Source organism: Elaeis guineensis, chromosome 2 (genome assembly GCF_000442705.2).
Source record: "Elaeis guineensis isolate ETL-2024a chromosome 2, EG11, whole genome shotgun sequence".
Taxonomy (NCBI): domain Eukaryota; kingdom Viridiplantae; phylum Streptophyta; class Magnoliopsida; order Arecales; family Arecaceae; genus Elaeis; species Elaeis guineensis.
The window spans coordinates 67238921-67258616 of NC_025994.2; the positions used below are offsets into that span (position 1 = coordinate 67238921).

Here is a 19696-nt window from a genome sequence, read left to right on the forward strand (position 1 = left end):
CTTCTCTATATATTTAGAGGAGGTACTAATCCTAGCACGACACCATATTCATCCACAGATTCTTTTTTCACATCCCATTAAATCTAGGAGAGATCCTAATCCTAGTGACGCTACCCTTTCTCTTCTACATACCCGCTTCTATCAACTTTTCTTTCTTAGAGTTCCTAGACCAAGTCTTTTAGACATCCTGCTGCTGTCTGCACAGAGGAAGACGTAGGATTCAAAGAGACACATCCACCATCGAATGCAGAAAGAAGATCAACTTGGTTTAGTTGTCTTATATCATAATTTTATTTTTTTTCTTTATGTACGCTTCTTTATTTAATTCATGAAAAGTAATTTTATTACAATTTCAATATTTCTTTCTTAATTTCTTACAATCTATTTTTTTTTTATATATTTTCGAAATAATCAAGTAAGATCTCTGCGAATACGATCTCGACTCATCCTATCTATATAGTAGTGAGTAGGAATAATTTTGATATGTTACCATATGCATCGCATGCCATTGTAGTCCACCTAATGTAAGAATCTTTGCTTGGCCTCCCTTTTGTTTTACCATGGAACTCTAGGACATGGTGTAGACATTGGGTAATCCGGCTCTACTCACTAATAGGCCTACTTGTAGACGTTCGCCTTTCCTCCTTGTGATGGTATACATAAAATATTGCGAAGGTGAGGTCACTCACCTCCTCTTCAAGTATTTCACAAAAAGATAAAAAATAAAAATAAAAAATAAAAAATAAAAAACACAATTGCAAACATAGCCATTCGTCAAGTGGGAAGACACTCTGATACCATTTCGTAGTCTTGAGGAGGCAAAATGTTACATTGGCCTGAGTAAGTTCTGATGTGCTTCCTAACAAGCCACCAATAATGTCTCATGGTACCCAAATGCTCAATTAGACAAGGTGAAATGGGCTGAAAAGACGAGGACGACAGGAAAAAAAATATGGAGAGTAAAAAGGTGAAAGAACTAATGTTTTAGATATTGCTTAAAATCTTGTCGATCCAACTTAAAGATCATCAAAATCTGAATGAAATTCGTTGGATTTCTCGTTGGCTCACTTATTAAATTGCTTATACTCATGTAAATAATTCAATCAAAAATTCTACAACTCAACTGGACAACTTGACTGAGTTTTTCAATGGATCAATGATCCAACTCACTCAAATTTTCAAAATTATTCTTATAAAATATATTTTATTTGTATGGGTTGATCTGCCGGTGCGGGGGGGGGTGTGCCTTGGGGCTCGGAGCTCGGATGAATGATAGAGAATGTTGAATGGATCGGTCAGAGATCACAATATGCCTCCAAGGACGAAATGTGTGGGTCATTGTGCTCAAATAGTGATGACTCCAACATGGGTTACTCCCAAGGCAATATATATGGAAGAGAAGACCATGCTCAGACTTTCATGCCAACATCAAATGCGGCTCAAAACAGCACAAAATCAAGCAGTCCTCTTGTCGAGAGAGCATCCAATAGTAGATCTTTTGATGTCTAAGTTAAACAGATTTTTAAAAAATAATGGTAATATTTTGAGAACAGTATAGTGATAACACTAGTATACAAAAGACTTAAAAGCACTTACCTGGAGGGTCCCCTGATGTAGTTTATATAAGCGAAGATCAGCACTTATTGCCAAGGAATTTGAGCTTGCAGATTGGCCATTTTTTGTTGCTAATTGAGCATCCAAAGTTCTCATATGGGTGTTCTGCCCACACATCTCACAGTTGCGGTTACGAAAACCTCCTACAATTGTGGCCAAGGTGTTATCAACTTGGAGCGGGCCGGGGGGTGGGGGGGGGGGCCTTTGATTGGTTGGTCAGAGGCTTTGTAGTGAGCTCTAATTTATTGGTCTAGCATATCAACGGTAGTCAGTTCTAAAGCGTATCATTGTTTATACTATATACACTTAAATTTATATAATTATTAATATCTAATATTTATATATATCATATGTGATAATGTATTTTATATTTTTAATTATTATATAATATCTATATATTTATATTATGTTTAAGATATATAAATATGTATATATGTCCACATATTTCTTATATGTATATATTTTATTTTTTTGGTAAAAATATATTTTATTATTCTGTATTAACTTGAGAGTTAGCTCATCTGAACTGCTGATCAACTTTGATTAGATTGCAAATCTGAGTGGACGGAGTTTCTATGCTTTAGACGTAGGTTTTAGAAGAACAAAGATTACACTGCATAGCACCTTCCAAATTGGAGAAATAATTTGATACCAGGATGGGGATAGAGATATCCAATTCACCTTGCCAACTTAGTGTGAAGAATCTGATGCATTAATATGCTATCCTTGCACCATATTTTGTGACCTGCATCTATGCGTCCTTTAGGTCTTTTAGCCTCCTCAGGATCCATTAAAGCAAGCATGGAAACCGTTGATCATATCCTACTGAACTGCTCTGTTTGGTGAGCTGCTGCTAGTGGCACACCATTGGGAATCAGTTGGCCAACAAGAACAACTCTAAAAACACTGGAAGGAAATCAGAAAAGATATAGGAAACTGGGAGGGCTATAGCTGTGCTTGGGGCTCTTTGCTGAAAGCTCTAAAATGGGCTATTTGGTTGGAGAGAAATAGTAAAATACTCTTAAACAAAGAGACTATCTGCCCCCCAAACTCTCCTCGAGACTATGGACAACTTCGCAACCTGATGGGTATAAAATGTTACTAAATGCTGCAAAATTGCAGCGAGAGAATAACTTCTGTATTTTTGTTCCATTTTATTTCTGGGCCTCCTTTGTAGAGGTTGTAATGTTCTCTGCTTCATTTGCTTAATGAAGACAGGTGGAGCTTTGCTTCTCTTCTTTGTATACTTAACAGCCTCCAATTTGAACCGTTGCAAGGCCTATTTACTCACATTGTCATCTCAAGACAGAAGAAAAAGTAGCTACCCTACATGCAGAAATCAGAGCCCAACAAAGTCTACCAAATGCCCGTTATTATTCGTGAATTCCAAACTTAGCAAAGCTAACAAGATTCTAATTCTCTCTTTCACTATAAGCCAGGATAAAGTACTTCCACAGTTGCCTTATATCACAGGACAGACCAGTAGATAACTTGGGCACCTTCTTATGCCAGGATATCTTATCCGCAAGCAAATAACCATTAAGCTATTAGTGCTGCCTACAAAGAAGCTAACAATATTGTAGACTGGAGTGTCACATAATACTACTCACACAGGATCAACATTGTGGAGAACCATGGCTAAGATATACCACCTCCATATCGGTAACCATATTACTACCATCCTTTCATAGTATTTGTATGCCTAAAGATAAATTCGACATACCGAGTGTTGATATATCTATCGTACGATATATCAGTTTGATATCAATACAATATGATGCGATCCATACATACTGACATAGCAAGTCTTGATCATGATAGGATATCTCTCTTGGTTGTTAGATATTTTATTCTCAAAGACCAATAAATGTATTTATTTTATATTGATTTAATAAATCCAAATTATCCAAAAAAAATCATCATGTATTCCGTGCATTCACATAGCCAGGCGGACGATTCTCATCCCTGCGATTAAGTTAAATAGAATGTGATACTTATCTATTGTAACATCTTAATTGGACCAATATATCTGATGCAGAAAATATTTCTACTGACCTTGATATGATCCGAGGTGGGCAAGCTTGATCCACTCAAACCCGATACCCCGAATATAGATGGTTTGAAATCACGATCATAACAGCCTAGGAATGCTTGTAGCAATTACACCCATGGCCATTATTACATGTGTCAGATACTCATAACTGCTAAAGGATAAGGCTAGCTGTTGTGGTCCACTTAAGTCGGAAAAGTATCTCAACTAGTATTCCTGTTGCTCTTACTTACTCTCACTTTTTTTTCTCTTCCCATTACTCTTTGGATTTCAATTGACTTGAAAATCGAAGGATTTTTACTCCAAAAATTCCAGCAAACATACTTCTTTTCAGATTCTATGATCAAGCAGCTGTAGTCACACGGACCTCAGTCCAACTTCAGAGTCAGCAACAATAATAACCATCACATCTGGGGTGATCTTTTTTTTTTTTTTTTTTGGGTAGAATGGGGTGATCATCTCTGGATTACCGGCCAACTTGAGTAATTTGTTGCTCTTCCTTCTAGGAGGAGACATACGGAAGCCTCTCTATCTTTATTTTTTAGTGATAACAAAGCAAATTATCTCTATATATCACCAATCCAATCTAAGGATAGCAATGGATAGGATTTGGATCGAGTATTTTACTATCCATCTTCAAATCCGAACTTAATACCTTATATTCAAATCCTATCCGATCGGATAAAAAAAGATATATCCATCTTCGTACCGAATGGATTCGGAAATACTCACGGATAATCTATTTTTTCATACCCAATCCATACCTGCTCCATATCTATCCCATATTCAAAAAAAATAAATAATCAAAATAATTTTATATAATATTATCAATCAAAATAAAATTATGAATTCAACAAAAAATATAATTTATAAATCAAAATTTATAGAAATCAAACATAAAAATAGAATTACAATTCAATATAGAATATATAAATAATCAAAATAATTTTTTACATATTATCAATCAAAATAAAATTATCAAAATAAAATTATAAATATATATATTCGGATATGGATTTGAATATTACCTATATCCGTAGGTTCGAACTGGATTCAGATAGAAAACAACAATATCCATATTTGTAATACAGTTTTTGAATTTTATCTAAAATCAAATCTAAATCTAAATTTAAATTTAAATTTGATCAAATTTTATTTTTTAATTTAATCAAATTTAAATAAGATGCATGCTCATCGAATCAGATTGATTTAACCATCCCTAATCTAATCTCATTGGATAACACATGGGTTCTGCTATCCGAACAGGCCAACATGGCATGTCCTTTGTGCATCGAATAAAATACAACGCTGTGCGTTGTCGCTTCTTAATCATCCTTATTAAATTTTGCAATTTGACACCTTTTTCTGTTCATTCTCTCTACAAACTACAACGTGCATCCTTTACATCCAGAATAATAATTACAAAAAGCAAGAAGGAAGGTTCCCAGAAAATATTAGAATACATACATATCAATATCCGCATAAATTCTTTATCACGCAAAGAGTCCAATCCAGTACAAGGACCCCACATTATCTTAAGTTTAAAGAAAAAGATGGTGATATCCCAGGATGGACGGTCATTTATTCCAGGATATCTCCCTACCCGGCCGACCAGGCCGGCCACCAGTTTCTAAAACCCACGGCACCACCATCCCATGGTTGCATCAGAGCCGTTGGATATGGACAGCTGTCAAACAACGCACCCCAGAGGACAAATTTCTTCCATCCATCACAGAATGCAATTACAAGCCACTACACTGATAAAAAAAAAAAAAAAAACACAGAAGAATGCAACTGTACAAGATCGAGCTCATAACTCTCCGACCAGCCGGCGTCCGGCCGGAGTACAACTACGCCGGCAAACTTCGATCATGGGGCGGAGAAGACATCGTCGAGCCACCAACTGGAGGGGAGCTCGCCGTCCTTCTCGCCGGTGTCCGGCGAGGCGCCGAGAAGTGACTGGATGGCGGTGCGGATCTGGTTGACGCGCTTCCTGTGGCGGATGCGGCGGAGCACCACCTCTTTATCCAGCGACCGTCGGACGGCGGCGGCGCCGCCCGTGTCCGGCTTCAGGTAGATGCAGCTCGTCACGGAGCTCTGCGGCCGAGGGCGCTCGTCGTCGTCGTCGTCGTCGTAAGCGCCGGGGGACGAATGCAGGGGCTTTTTGGGAATTAGAAAAGCCATAGTTTCTTCTTCCCGAAAGAGGCCTCTAGAGGGGCAGAATGGGAATAATATTAAAACGGTGGAGAGTGGAGTGCGATAACAGAGTTTAGAAAGACCGGTGGGGGGGTTTATATAGCAGCTTGGGGGCCGAAACCGGGTTCTCTAGCACGTGGTTTCTTTCTTTCTTTTGTTTAGTATTCAGGCGCTGAGAAGACCTTATAAACTTATAAAACTATATGAGTATCAATAAATATACCAATTATCTTAGAATATTTCCTTGTTTCTATCAGAAAGCCTACCAGTCATGTAGAAGATGGCTGGTAGTGGATGGTCCAGATTGATGGGCCAATGCAGATGCACGACATGGTATCTTCCACTGGATCACTGATAGGGAGCTTGAATTGGACGCCAGCTTTCTTGATGCTGCATCATTTGAGAGTTAGTGTTGGATTCCTAATGGGTGTTTGCAGTTCTTTGTGCTAATAATTGACAGGGTAATAGGTGATGTCATCACTGCAATGTAGTACAACAATAATTTAGCACTAGAGGTTGAAGAACCCCGGAAGGGAGGACGGTTTACAGCTATCATTCCACTGCTACGAACTGTAGTGAAATCAGTGCTTCATCATGATCAGGTTTTATGAAAGAGTTGGGTTGGTGAAAATATCTGAGTAGTTTCACCTGTCTTGTGACCGTCAGAGGTCCCATGTTCGCAAATTACTGAGTATAGATGGATCCAGAGAAGTCGGCAACATCCACAGTTTCCGAACATATCCATCATCATTTGCCAAGAGAGACCTATTAGTAACGATTTGGGAGTTATATGTTGCCGTACTTTGGAGAAAACGTTACCAATGTTAGCTAGGTCTAGATGCATTTGCACCTTGGATGCTGTCATTCCATGGTTATGATTAAATTGGCTTTGGCGAGAAATCTGTACTATCTTCGTGACCCAACCTAATTGTGGAAACAAGCACGGTTCATCCTATTATGTTAGGATCAAATTACTAGGCCTTGGTTCTATAAGCATCACGCAAAAAATATAGAAAAGCGCACGCTAAAGTAAGTGCTAACTAAGATTCTTTTGAAAAATTCGGTAGGACCTTATCGTGATTGTAGCTAGTGGTGCAGACAACATGCATTGGCAAAAAATGTTAGGCTTGATATAGTTAATTGTTGATGTTACCCTTATCAGCTTATGTACATTTTTTTTTGGATCAATTGGTTAATATGCTATTAGCTTGTTGGAGGTTATATTTTAATTATCTCCAGTTATTTGTTTTTTCTTGATTCTAGGGCTTCGAAGGGTTACCACAACATATGCATGGTTTGACAAGATCTGATCCCGGATGATTTCATATGATTACAAAAACTTTGTGACCTTGCACTCAGACATGAGTCAAAGGTCTTCAAGGTAGGTGTTATGTGATAAAATAGAAAGGGCATGCAAGAGGGTTTTTCTTTGGGGGTATAAGTAGGCAACTACGTTCTTCTAGTATGAATACAGTCCTAAAAATCAGAATACAAAATATTTCGTAGGGTTCATGGGCAATTGTCGTCTTGACACCATGTCTAATCTCTGATATACCTAGCAACAAAAGATGCAATCACATTTGCGGTATTGTTCGCTTTCTGAAAGATGTGCCGGACAGACGTCGTAGTGAAATGATGAAGGAACTTCTAGATGCTATAGAGCAGTGAATAAATGCAAGAATATTTTTTAAGGTCAAAAGATAAATAAGAAAAAAGCATAAGGAGTAAGTGGTGGAGGGTAGGGGTTGCATCATTTGCATGGAGAAAGGATTCATCTTCCTTCACATAAATCTACCATTGAATCGCACAATGATCGATTTGAGATCCATGAAAGTGGATGGATGAAAAAGTGTGGAATGTTTCCAGATTTGTATGGAATATGATCGAATGGTTAAGAGTATTTTAAGGCCAAAAAATAAATAAATAAAAATCTAAGCAAATGACGGAGGGCAGAGGTTAAATCTTTCACACGAAACAAGGATTTATCTTCACATGAATTTATCGATGGATTGTATAATGATTGCTTTGAGATCCATGCAGATGGATGGATGAAAGCATGAAATATTTTGAGAGATCTCATACAAATGGATGGATGAAATAGTGCAATGCTTTGAGATTTGTGTGGAGCACGATCCAATTAATGATTAATGTCGCAAAAAAAATATCGATCATTTTTTTTTCACACATACAAAAGATACAATCCAAGCCCGATGGTGTCCACATATTTATACGTCTATCTAGTGAATACTATTGCTTTACACGAAAATTCTTCGAGCAATTTACCTTCAATGAATCCAGGAAGAAAGTAGCGAGTAGTTCCTAAGATTAGGGGCCACACCACCTCAACTTGTCACCTACCCTCTCAGGAAAAGAAAAAAAAAAAAAAAAAGGCAGAAAGTAGAAACCAGGTGCTTTGGTTTTACTCTTTGCCAATAGGATCCGGTCCGCACACAGGAGTACTAACGCGTACGCTATAAAACCAGTGGGCACCCCGTTTGGCAAATGCCAAAATCCGAGGGCGTTATCGTGGGCGAGGCCGGCAATCGTCTCCATCCCGGAGGCTGACGCAAACTAGTATATTACCACCACCTCTCTCTGGTGGGCGCTAATTGCTGGTATTCTTGACCGTTGGCAGCTTTCCCACGTTTCACTCGACAACTTTCCCTGCCCTTGATGTGAAGCCAAACTATTCCGCTGCTCAGCAGCAAATGAATGGAACGAATCTGATTAAGAAGCGTGCAACTTTTCTCCACTGATCTCCGACAGTGACTGGCCGGGAAATGCACAGATACTAGAGCAGGATAAAGAAAAAAAACTAAAAGTGAAAGTGGGAAAACACTGGCAAGTGGCAATGATCTCTGAGTTGTTTTCTTGTTGTTTTTGGGCAACATGATTGGTGAGCGGCAAACTCTGCGTCTAAACTCTTAGGTCATTGCTAACTCTCGCTAATGCTCGAGTAGACAGGCATTGGCAAAACAGGAATTAAACTAGACGTTGTTGCATGCGATATCTACTGTAAACTCTAACGTAGGCACTACTTTTTTTTCAAGTCGCGAGTCCTTTCTAATTCTTGCTAATGCTTGAGTGGACAAGAATTAAACTAGGAAATCCTGTAGGTGATATTCCATACAAATGTCGCCAATTTGATTGTACCATGTTGCTGCGAAGTTATAGATTGGTGTGGCCGATGTTGGACTCCTACGGATGTGGATGAGGTCAGTCACCTGCTGATCTAGATTCTGATGACTACCGGAGTATCTTGTCTAGAAGCACCTAACAAGAAAATCTAGGCTCATGGATATTTTTCAATAGAAGACCCTTTGATACTTAAGTTAGCCAAGCTTAGAACAATAAAAAATGAGAAAGATGGAGAAAGTAGGGCTCTCTTTCTTTGGAGAATAACATAAGAAGGCTTATTTGAAGGTCCCTTTCTCCTTGATATAAAGGGAGAGTAGTTGGCCATTACCATTAAATCTGATAATAGAATCGGAGAATCTATGCCTACTTAATTGAAGATCGTGGGTATCCATTACTCACATTAAAGATAGGGTGCACGATCTCGGGTGTTATATGCGATAATCTAGCTCACATGCATGTAGCTAAAAGAAACTATCCCAAGATTTTCAGAAAATTCTATTGAGGAGTTGTTAGTCAAGTAGGTCGGTCGTGATAAGACACTGAGGTGGGACTTAAATCAAATCCAAGATCAATGGAATTTGCCTAGGATCATCTATTTTGAGGTCAGTCTATGACCAAGTTGTAGGTCAATCTGGAACTGAGCTCTAAGTCGGTTTTCATTTGCCAAGATCACCTCCTCGGTTTCGGCAACTCCAATTTTTTAACAATGTAATTCCAATATTGAGCTCTTTGAATGCTTGGTCATTGGGCATGTAGAAGTAGCAAGACACCTTCTCGTCCAAGGACTAAGCCATGCATTTCCTCATCCAAGGGCCGACCGAGTTAGGTAAGAGAAAATTTATTCATCTGATAGTTGCCTCCGAAATGATTTAGCAACTTCAGACAAAAGCAGTAGTCAATTGATGAGGCCCTTCTTGAGTCATCAGAAAATTTATGGAGTAAGATTCTGTTTGGTGGAACTCTGTGGCTCTATATTTAATATCGCACCCTAGAGATCGTGCAAAAAGCTTTGGATCCAGATTATTATGGTGCTTTGAATGAGATACCATACTTATGAGGTGTAAAAACTAAGATGGTGCACGGAATAATTTGAAATGATTTGATCTGAGGATCCTAAGGATAGCACCTTGGCTTATCTTGGGTTGACACATGGCAAAATCTAGTCAGTTAATCATCACGATGTGTAGATCATATCGTTCATTCTCTGCTATTGTGAGACAATATGCCCTCATAATTAATGCAAATGATTGCAATTGTTTTGATGGTCAACACATGTCAAGATCATGAGGATGGTGCGTTGAATCATTATGTCGACTCAACCATCGATGGGAGCATAAATAAGCCTTTCCCTTTTTCTTCTAGTGTTTCAGTTGAATCCCTGTTCCATTGCTATTCTATCAAAGAATTCTTCATGATTGCCTGCACCACCATCTTCTTTGGTTCTGGCACCACCTCCATCCAACTATTGTCTAGTTGGTTCTTTTTTCCTCTTTTTTTTCAATAATTTTCTTTGATTTTTAGCTTATTTTCTTTTTTTTCCCTTGGCTTCTCTTTCAATCCCTCCTTAATCTTTTTCCGACCTTTTTCTTTCAATTTTTATCCCTTTCTTCGATTTTTATGGCCTCTGATGACAGTGAGACCAAAGGTGAAACTCATCAAGATGGCCAAATTCTTGATTTTCCTCTTCAATCAGGTCCTAGGTCATTCCTGGGACTGCTGCCATACAGGCTCCTCATCCTAGCCCAAATCCTTGATTAGCACTGTATAGTCCCATGCATGGGTTCGAGAATTTCTACGGGCTGACCAACGAGGAGTCCATTATTGCTGAGTCCGATATAAGGAGGTTTCGAACTTAGCACTTCATTCCCTCCATCTTCCACCTAGAGGTGTCTAGTTGGTATGATCGAGTCACCAATACACTGGATGGATGCCTCGAGATCTACAAGGAGTCTCTCCAAGCTGGCTTCCACTATTCCTCTCCATCCCTTCATCAACAACCTTCTTGATTTTATAATGTTCTTCCAACTCATATTACTCTAAACTTAGTTTGGATAAATCATCATGTTCATCATCCTCTGCGATCTTCTTTGGATCTGCTGAGGTGCCCACTCTTCAAGGTGTTGTTCATTTAAAAAGACATCCCATGAAAAAGATGGTGGTACTTCTCCCCTGAGGAGGCTGCCAATTTATCACGAGACTGCGCTCCTTGGTTTATGAATGAAAAGCTGTTTTCTCTTTGTTTCTTTGAACCTTCCCTAGGGCTTAAATTGGATCTGAGGCAATCCAAGACTTTCACCAAACAAGAATCCAAATTCACTTCTGATGATGAGTTGGACCTCTAATCCATGCTCGATGTCGAAGTGCCATCATTGCGGAAGCTGGTGACCAAGCAGGCTTTCATAATATCGACATAAGTTTAGCATCCTCAGGGTATAGCTGATCTTCTTTAACCTTGTGACCCATTTGTTCGGTGTTGCAGCAATGAGAGGCCCTCATTGGAGTCGATCAAGTCTGCCTTCAAAAAGAGGTCAAGCTCCTCCTGAGGAAGCCTTCTTTCAAAAAGATGAAGAAATTGAGGTCAACGACTACACCCCCAACTCCAATGTTGTCATTAGGGGCTTTAAGCATGGAGCACATCGAGATCAATGATGACCTGAGGTCGTCGTCACCCTCATGCCACTAAGGTCAACCCCTCCCAGCTCACTACAGTCGAGCTGAGGTCTAGTCCGGCAATGCCCCCTCAGCACACTTCAACTCCGCTAAGGCCATCATCTACTCTAGCTACTTGGCTGCACTGATGCCTACAGCATCGAAGCTCTCGATGGCAATGGTCGAGGTGGGCTCCTTCTCATTTAGAGCTGAGCATGGGTTTATTGCTTTAGCTACGAGGGTTTATAGCATTGACTCCGATCTTCCAAATGAAGATGATCCTCCCATCCGCTAGATGAGGTTGTGGGCTCTAGCTACATAAGTCTCCTTGGGTAAGTAGCTTTTCTTCCCTAAATATCTTTGTGATTCTAAATCGATGTCTTGACTTAATTTTTTTTCTCTTTTGCGGCTAATCCATGACATCACTATCTTTGGCGATTGACTCATTGGTTTCAATCAAGTAAATCACTCATTAGAAGAAAAGCTCCGAGCTGCTGAGACTTGGATGAAGGCTGCTGAGGAGGTGAAGAGGTTGGCCTAGGAAGCCTCAAGGGCTACTGTAGAAAAGGCGAAAGCAGCGAGGTAGAGTCTACCCAGGCTAGACCCGATCTCAAATCTACATGGGAGAAAATCGGGGTCCTCGAGAGTCAGGTTGCGATCAAGAGGGTGGTGGCCGGGGTCCATCGGGAGAGGGCCGTTGAGCTTGAGAAAGAACTTGAGGTCAGTGAGGCAATGCTCAAGACGGCCGAAGAGAGAGTCGAGATGATTACGTCCAAGACTACCAAAGAAAAGTCAATCATGATTGTAGAGGCCAAGGCTCCATAGAGGAATTCAAAGCTTTTGAGGTGGAGATCGCCAAGGGCTCCATGGCGGCTAAGAGCTGAGCCATGCGTCTTCTCGTTAGATGAGAGAATGGTTCACTCTCCCAACATATCTTTTTCATGTATTTTTATCACCTATAACTGAAGCGGCATTGCATCATTCCTAATTTATCAAAATTCAAGGATTCCAGATTTTATGTTTATGCTACAGTGGGTTTTCAATTTTTCTACATAAATGAATTAATTGATTACTTGGGAACTGATTCTTTTATCATTTTGTTTTCACATGTTTTAATATGGAAATATGTCATTAATCTTACATCCTTTTATATTTTTTTTCCTTTTAAATGTTTTTTTATCCACATTCCCTCCGTCCGTCTGTCCATCTGTCCCCCCCCCCCCTAATTGCAAATCTTTCTCTTGCCAAACTAATGCTTGAAAGCTAGAGTCGTCACAAAGTTTCTCACCCTTTGTTCATTATTTGTTTACTTTTTTATTAATTGGGGAGGCAGATATAGTCAAATAGAAGACTTTCGCGAAAAGTTGATAGCTTCCCGGTTTTCCAACTTTTTCTCACCACTTGTTTTCCCTTGCGAATCATTTCCAAATTCATTTATTATGTTTTACTAAAAGGTTGCAAAACAATCACATATCATCAGACCTGTTCATGGGATCATGGTCCTGCAGCCTTTTGAACAGGCTTGAGTCAAGGTTTCAGGACCAGCAGGCCTAATCGGGCTTGAAAATAGACCCATTTAATAAACGGGTCGAGCCTGATACTGGGGCGAAACACGACACAAGCCTGGCACAGGCCTTTTTTGCTTTCATTTCTTTTGTTATTTCATTATCTTTGATTTATTTGTGGACCAGCCAATTATCGTCAAAATGGGAACTTACGCGATAATAGAAATGCATTAGATTGTTGGCGATACTTCTTATCCATATTTAACATTTTTTAAAATAACACTTTCAAAAAAAACTAAACATTTTTTAAAATACTCCAATTATTTTTAATGATTTTTAGAAAATAAAAATGATCATAAAGTTCCCGTCCCAAAGCTCAAAGCCAAAGTAGGGTTAGGGTTGAACGTGGAAGGCAGGGCCGGAAGCTGGGAAGCTGGGCCCAGCTCGGACCTCACTAATTTTGACCTTTGGGCAGCGTCCACCGCGGTCGGTCAACAGATCCACTGAAACCACAAATGTACATTGTGCCATATATAGGATAAGAATGCTGACAATATACCGAAAATATATCCTTTGGATTGCTGAAAGTATTTTGAGAGGATACCTTCAGGTTGTTATAGTTCATTAGACACCATTCATTTTATAGCAAGTCCATCAGATGGCCAAAATTGAGAATTCCATCATGGTACTGGGGCCTTCATACTAACAAGTGACACAAATACTACAAAAAAGAGCAATCTTATGATGAAAGTTCTAGTATATATATTGTAATAAACCTCAAACTCTGCCCCTATTGACAGTAAAATTGGAGATCAGCAGCAGTCACAAGACCTCCTAAAATGGAGTGTTCCCATATTTTCTTTTACCATGATGGTGGTGATATGTTACCACGGCGACCCTCCAGCACAACTCATCCTGTAGTCATTAGGCGTTTGCTTTTGGTCATAAACCAGCCTATACCTTGAGCCAACTAAGTTCTTGATTAGTGATTGATACAGTCAGAAGAGGATTCTATGAACGGAACCCAATAATCGGGGTTCCTCCTATTTCCTTTATTCTCCTCGAAGAATTCTAAATACTGTCTGCAGTTTCAGCATTTCAATTAAATCAATCTGGATAAACATTAGAAATAGAAAGAGGACAGGTCTGTGAGCTGAAAATCTAAAAGTTAAATATCAATTACCAGAGTGAGAAAAAACGTGATTGGCAATCGTGCCAGAGACCAACGGAAATGGGACACACTGGCGTTGATTGGATTTCAAATAGCAGATATTTGCAAATGGGGAAACGAATGAGAAAACATCAGAATAAATTTAGTTTTGGGGAACGGGTCATCCGTCTTAAGGGGCCTACTTATTAACAGAAGCGTTTGGCTCACAAGCAAGCGCTTCTGATGCTTTTGTTGCAGCTTGGAAGAATCAAAGATAAAATATAAGATATGCATGCAAGAAATATATCCTGCATAAAACCTCTATTTTTATGGCACGCTGCTCTTTCAACATGAGTGCGAAAGTCCAAATACTTTCACCTTTTTCTCTTTATTGTTTGTGATTTCCATTCATATGTAACCAATTACCTTCCTAAAGTGAGGATAGGAACTTTGAAAGCTTATTCACCATCTTTTTTATCAAGAAAACTCAACAAGAATCCACTTACAATTCGTCTTGCAATTGGATTGGGTATGTGTCTGCACAACCGCCCATCCAGGTAAGCGATCATACCTGACAAAAGAAACTTACCGACTGCCCACATCCTATTAGGCTTTGCTTGGCTCTCATCAGAAGATGCCTCACCTTTATCTCCACCTGCTTGTGCACTCCATCTGATGTCCACCAAAAACTTGTTCACATGCTTTCGCAACATCTGAATTGCAAAGCTTACAAACAAGTGTTCGCACAATGTCAACACTGTTGGCCCAAGTTTCCAATCCTGCAGCATATTTTAGCAAATGAATAATGCCTGTCAACTGCTCTGAATCATGATAGAAATTGGACAGCTTCAACTGAAATCAGTTCAGACAACCAAGTATACTGTGAATTAAATGATTCTTGAAACCGAATTCTTTTTATTGCTTACAGATGAAATCTCAAGCATTTAGTTAATTGTCACAAAAAGGGCATACAAGTGCTCAGGTGTCCATACTAAAAGGATGGGTTACCACCGAAGTGATAGCCCAATTGGAACGGGCTGTTAACCCTCGTCCCCACGTCCAAGGTTCGAGTCTACGGGCTTACAATTAAATGAGGATTAAATTCCGATGCCTGGATGCAGGTCCGTGGGGTGGTATCCGGTCCCTCTAGTGCTTGGGTGGTGCTGGGGGTGACGTAGTCACCTGATCCACTTGGACATGGTGGGGAGAGGCTGAGCCACCTTTGTTGTCGCCCAGCATCGGATATTTCTCCACAGGTTGGGGGCCCTTACGGTAACCCCCAGAGGGGGTAGCTACACCGGACGCCCCCCCTCAACCCATATTTTACCAAAAAAAAAAAAAGGATGGGTCTAGTAGCATATGATCTAGAAAAAGACTACTGTTGAATTGTTGTAACTGATCCAATAGCTAAAAACATGCAACCTTCAGTTTTTGAAGGGGGTTGCAATGCATAGACCCATTGCTATCAACTTCTAGAAGCTTATCTTCCCAAAGACATGCAAAGAAATGCCCAGGAATCTCCCATCCACATGGAAGTATCAGTAATTCGTTAAGTAAATGAATCATACATTCAAAAAACCGAGACATCAACAGGATTACAAAGTCATGAGGGGAAGGGAAGAAAGAGAAGGGAGAAACAAAGGACAGATGGCCACAATGGCATGATCCAGATTGTATGAATTGCTCACTCTCTGGCCTCAGGCTTGAAAAAAGAACTCAAAACTCACATAGCAATATATTTATGTGTTATCAATCACTTAGCTAGATTCTACAGCAGCATATGCTGGTGATAACATGAAAAACAAAACCACAGAACAAAGATAAGCTAAACAATGCTACTGCTGTACCTCTCAAAGATGACTTAAAAGGCTTGGTCCCTTGGACTCCATGGAGAAAACTGCAAGACCTTTGGTAGAATAACAACTCTTCGTATGGTAGCTAGATTTCTCAATGAGGACTTGTTTAAGACAACATAAAGACATTAAAATGCTACTCCATATTATGTCACCTAGATTGCTGCTATACAATTTTATTATTATCTCCTCAACAAGGTTTGCTGAACCAGTACCATAACCCATACAGTTGGCTACTGGTATGGTAGGAGGTCCATACCGTGCCGTGCTAGAATGTACAAAAATAGGAGAGAAGAGGGGGAGAGGCTCTTGTCAACAGGATTTGGTTCATAAGAGGGCACATTCAGATCCCAATGAGACGTCCGTGGGATACCGAGATATGGTACCATCTCATGTGTTAGGACAAGGCCATCCCGCTAGCATCTTCGTGTCCCAATTGGGACGTCTTGGGACATCCTGTCCCAAGTGTCGGAATGGGGCGGGATGACAGCGCATCTCATTCCATGAAAAAATCGAACACCCCATCCCATGAAATTTAAAACCTTGACTAGGAGAGAGTAAGGATTGAATTTTGAGGGATTGGAGCATTCTTATTCTCTCTTGGAGTCGGAATGGAATATGCCTCCCCCCAACCAAATGGTTTGAAATGGGAGTCAACTCATTCCCATTCCAGAGTCCAACTCCGCCCCCCCAAAACAAAACATTGCCATCCTTATTTATTGTTTCTAAGCTTAAACCATAGTCTTGAATCCAGGTGTGAATACTAACTGAACAACCTTTTATCATGCCAAATTTCAAGTAAATGCAAGCTGTTTTCTAGTGATTTGAATAAAAGATGACCTTGTTTCCAGGTTTCACCTTCCCTATTTCATCTTTTTCATTCAGAAAAAAATAATAATAAAATTCAGATCTGACCCAGTAACATTACTCCTTGACCTACAATGCTATCTCACAGTAGCCACTGAAGCTTAATTTCCATTGTTAAATTTAATCTCCCTAATTCTCATAGTCATTGCCTTGAACTGTCAAGTGTCAGGCTTTCTAATATTTATGCTTGACCAGAAAATATGGACACTTGAAGGAATGAGTATATTTAAAATACTTGTGTATTAGCTGCATCTGATACCTACTTCTAGCAATTATTTCAAGTAGCACACCAAGGACCTTGGAAGATGCCCCTGAGAAGACAAAGCAACTCAGGAATAATAAAGAAACTTACGCTTTCACTTCGTAGATGGCGCAAAGGATGAGAAGCTGTTGAAATATCTCCTGTCAACAATGCCTTGCTCACAAGAAAGCTCTTCACGTTTTCCTCAATTTCATTTATGATGGAACTGTTTGGGGGAAGGTTTTTGAGGATAACCTGCTAGGCAAGGTAGATTTATTGACATTATCTCAAAAACAACATAATGCTAGAATAGAAATTTATAGGAATGGAGGAACATCAAGAGTGCTTATGTATCAATATGAAGCATTATGAACAGACAACAGACATTATGAACAGACAAGTTAATGGTGCATCATGCATGGTGGATAACTTAGGTTATTATTATAAAGAAAAAGACCTCTGAACAAGAAGTAGATATGACAATATTTATACCCAAATAAACTGATCCTCGGACAACTATATTAAATACTCAAAATAATGAATCTACCATGATTTGGTTAAATTATTTATTTAGTTGTATCTTGACACTTGGAATGATCATAGTTTAACACTTGCCACTCATGCCATAGGTCATGCAATAAGACTTGCAGGGAGTTGTTCATGGAAATAATCATTAAAGGGAGTTACTTATAGTGAAAACAAGCAGAAACCACTATAAGGGGTTACTTTGTGTTAAAAACTATCCAAGGGAAGTTATTTCTAGAACTAACTACTCTCCTCTATTATAAAAAGATCAAGAAAGCTTTATGCAGGGCTCTCCCTTATCCTACAATAACACACACCCCACACATGGACATGGACACAGCTTCTAAGCCTCCCTACTGTAATTATGTCTTTTCTTTTGACCTGTAGCATGAAAGCATGACCTACTTTAGGGTCTTGTCCTCCCTAAAGCAGAGCTGCTTTCTCTAGAGTTTATGTTGGTTTTCAACTTTTCATAATTATATTGCTATTTTAAAATTATATGACTTCAAATCTAGTGAGAGCTAGTCTGTTTGCTTTCTTCAATTAATTCTTCTCTTGGGTGTTCATTTATTTTTCTTTCCATTTAATAATTTGATGACATGTGAAGTCCTTTACGCTGAGAGAAAAAAGATATAATTTCCTTTGGTATTGAGTTTTGATCGATATGAGCCAAGATTTGGTTGATTGCAGAATTTTGCATACCAGAACTGTCCAAAATACCAACCAGGTGAGTGAAGAAAGAAGAGGTTGCAATTTCGCTGATCAATGATGAAATTACCCACTGGGATTTAGAAATACCTGAACTAACACTACATTTCTAAAACATAAAATGTAGAATCTCAATATATGTATATAGTAATCCATTCAAAGTGTGGAACAACATTTGACACAACCCCAATTATATAAACTTTGCATATATCCAAAGAATACGTAAGTAGTGTCATTCATTTAGTTTTAATAATGGCAAGCAAATCAAGTGCCCTAGCAATTCAAGCAATTGGTCCATGTTCCAGAAAACTGGTAACCGGAGTATTGTTTAGTATCAAGATATTAAATAGATGTTGAGATAAAACTGATTAGCTATACAAGACATCAATATATGATGAGATAAAAGTAACTAGTTAAATAATTACCTGGTCATCAATCACCCTCACACGAAGATATTCTTGTTTGTACATCACATCCAACATAGCCTGTAGATAGCCTTCAATATACAGCTGCAAGAGATTTGATGCCAGTAAATCATCAGTCCTAAACTAAGTAAAATATCTTTCCATTGTTTGTCACATATTGAAAACTCTGAGCACTTATATCTGATTAGGAAATAACAGCAAAGATTACCTCATCAACTCCGGGACTATGATCAAGTTTAATTTTTCTGTCTGGACCACCCTCATTACAGCAGCTCCTAACAAGGAAGGCTCCATGGCCAATCTCAGGATACCTTGGTGTAAACCATTAACCTTAACAAAATCAAATCATCCATACAAAGCATTAGAAAGGGGTAGAGAATGCCATAGTAATAATCGTTCATGTGGTTTTCACATACCAACAAGAACTATTTACTGCAAAAGATAGCTTGAGCATTACCATGCCACTAAAACCATTTATCTCTGCCCCTCTCAGAACACTGTCTGAAATTTCAGTAACAGCAGCAAAAAGAACATTTGAACCTGCCGTCTTGATCTGCAGAGAACATCATGCAATGCAATTATCATTCAGTAGCATATCACAGCTTAGTATTCTATAAATTACAACAGATGAAGCTTACAGTTCTTCCCAGATCTCCAAAATAACGTTTTGTCCCTGAAAAACCCTTAGAGTCGATACATTTACTGATGAATTTGAACATGCCTATAAAAAAGTTGAAAGATATATTACTGAGTACTGTGGAAGGAAAAACAAATA

General features: G+C 39.1%; 2 protein-coding genes across 2 annotated transcripts in view; both read right to left on the reverse strand.

Moving 5' to 3' along the window:
- Positions 1-5105: 5105 nt before the first annotated feature.
- On the reverse strand, positions 5106-5932 carry LOC105034579 (uncharacterized). Its single transcript, XM_010909792.4, has one exon. It carries the CDS (start codon positions 5846-5848, stop codon positions 5534-5536), a length of 315 nt encoding a protein of 104 aa, XP_010908094.1. The 5' UTR covers positions 5849-5932; the 3' UTR covers positions 5106-5533.
- An 8713-nt stretch (positions 5933-14645) lies between these two features.
- Positions 14646-19696, reverse strand: part of LOC105034577 (uncharacterized) — a 60155-nt gene continuing 55104 nt past the window's right edge. The window contains 7 exon segments of the mRNA XM_010909790.4: positions 14646-15081; positions 17375-17518; positions 18922-19005; positions 19130-19185; positions 19188-19251; positions 19379-19474; positions 19560-19642. Of these exon segments, the coding sequence (XP_010908092.3) occupies positions 14761-15081; positions 17375-17518; positions 18922-19005; positions 19130-19185; positions 19188-19251; positions 19379-19474; positions 19560-19642 (848 nt within the window). The 3' untranslated portion in view covers positions 14646-14760.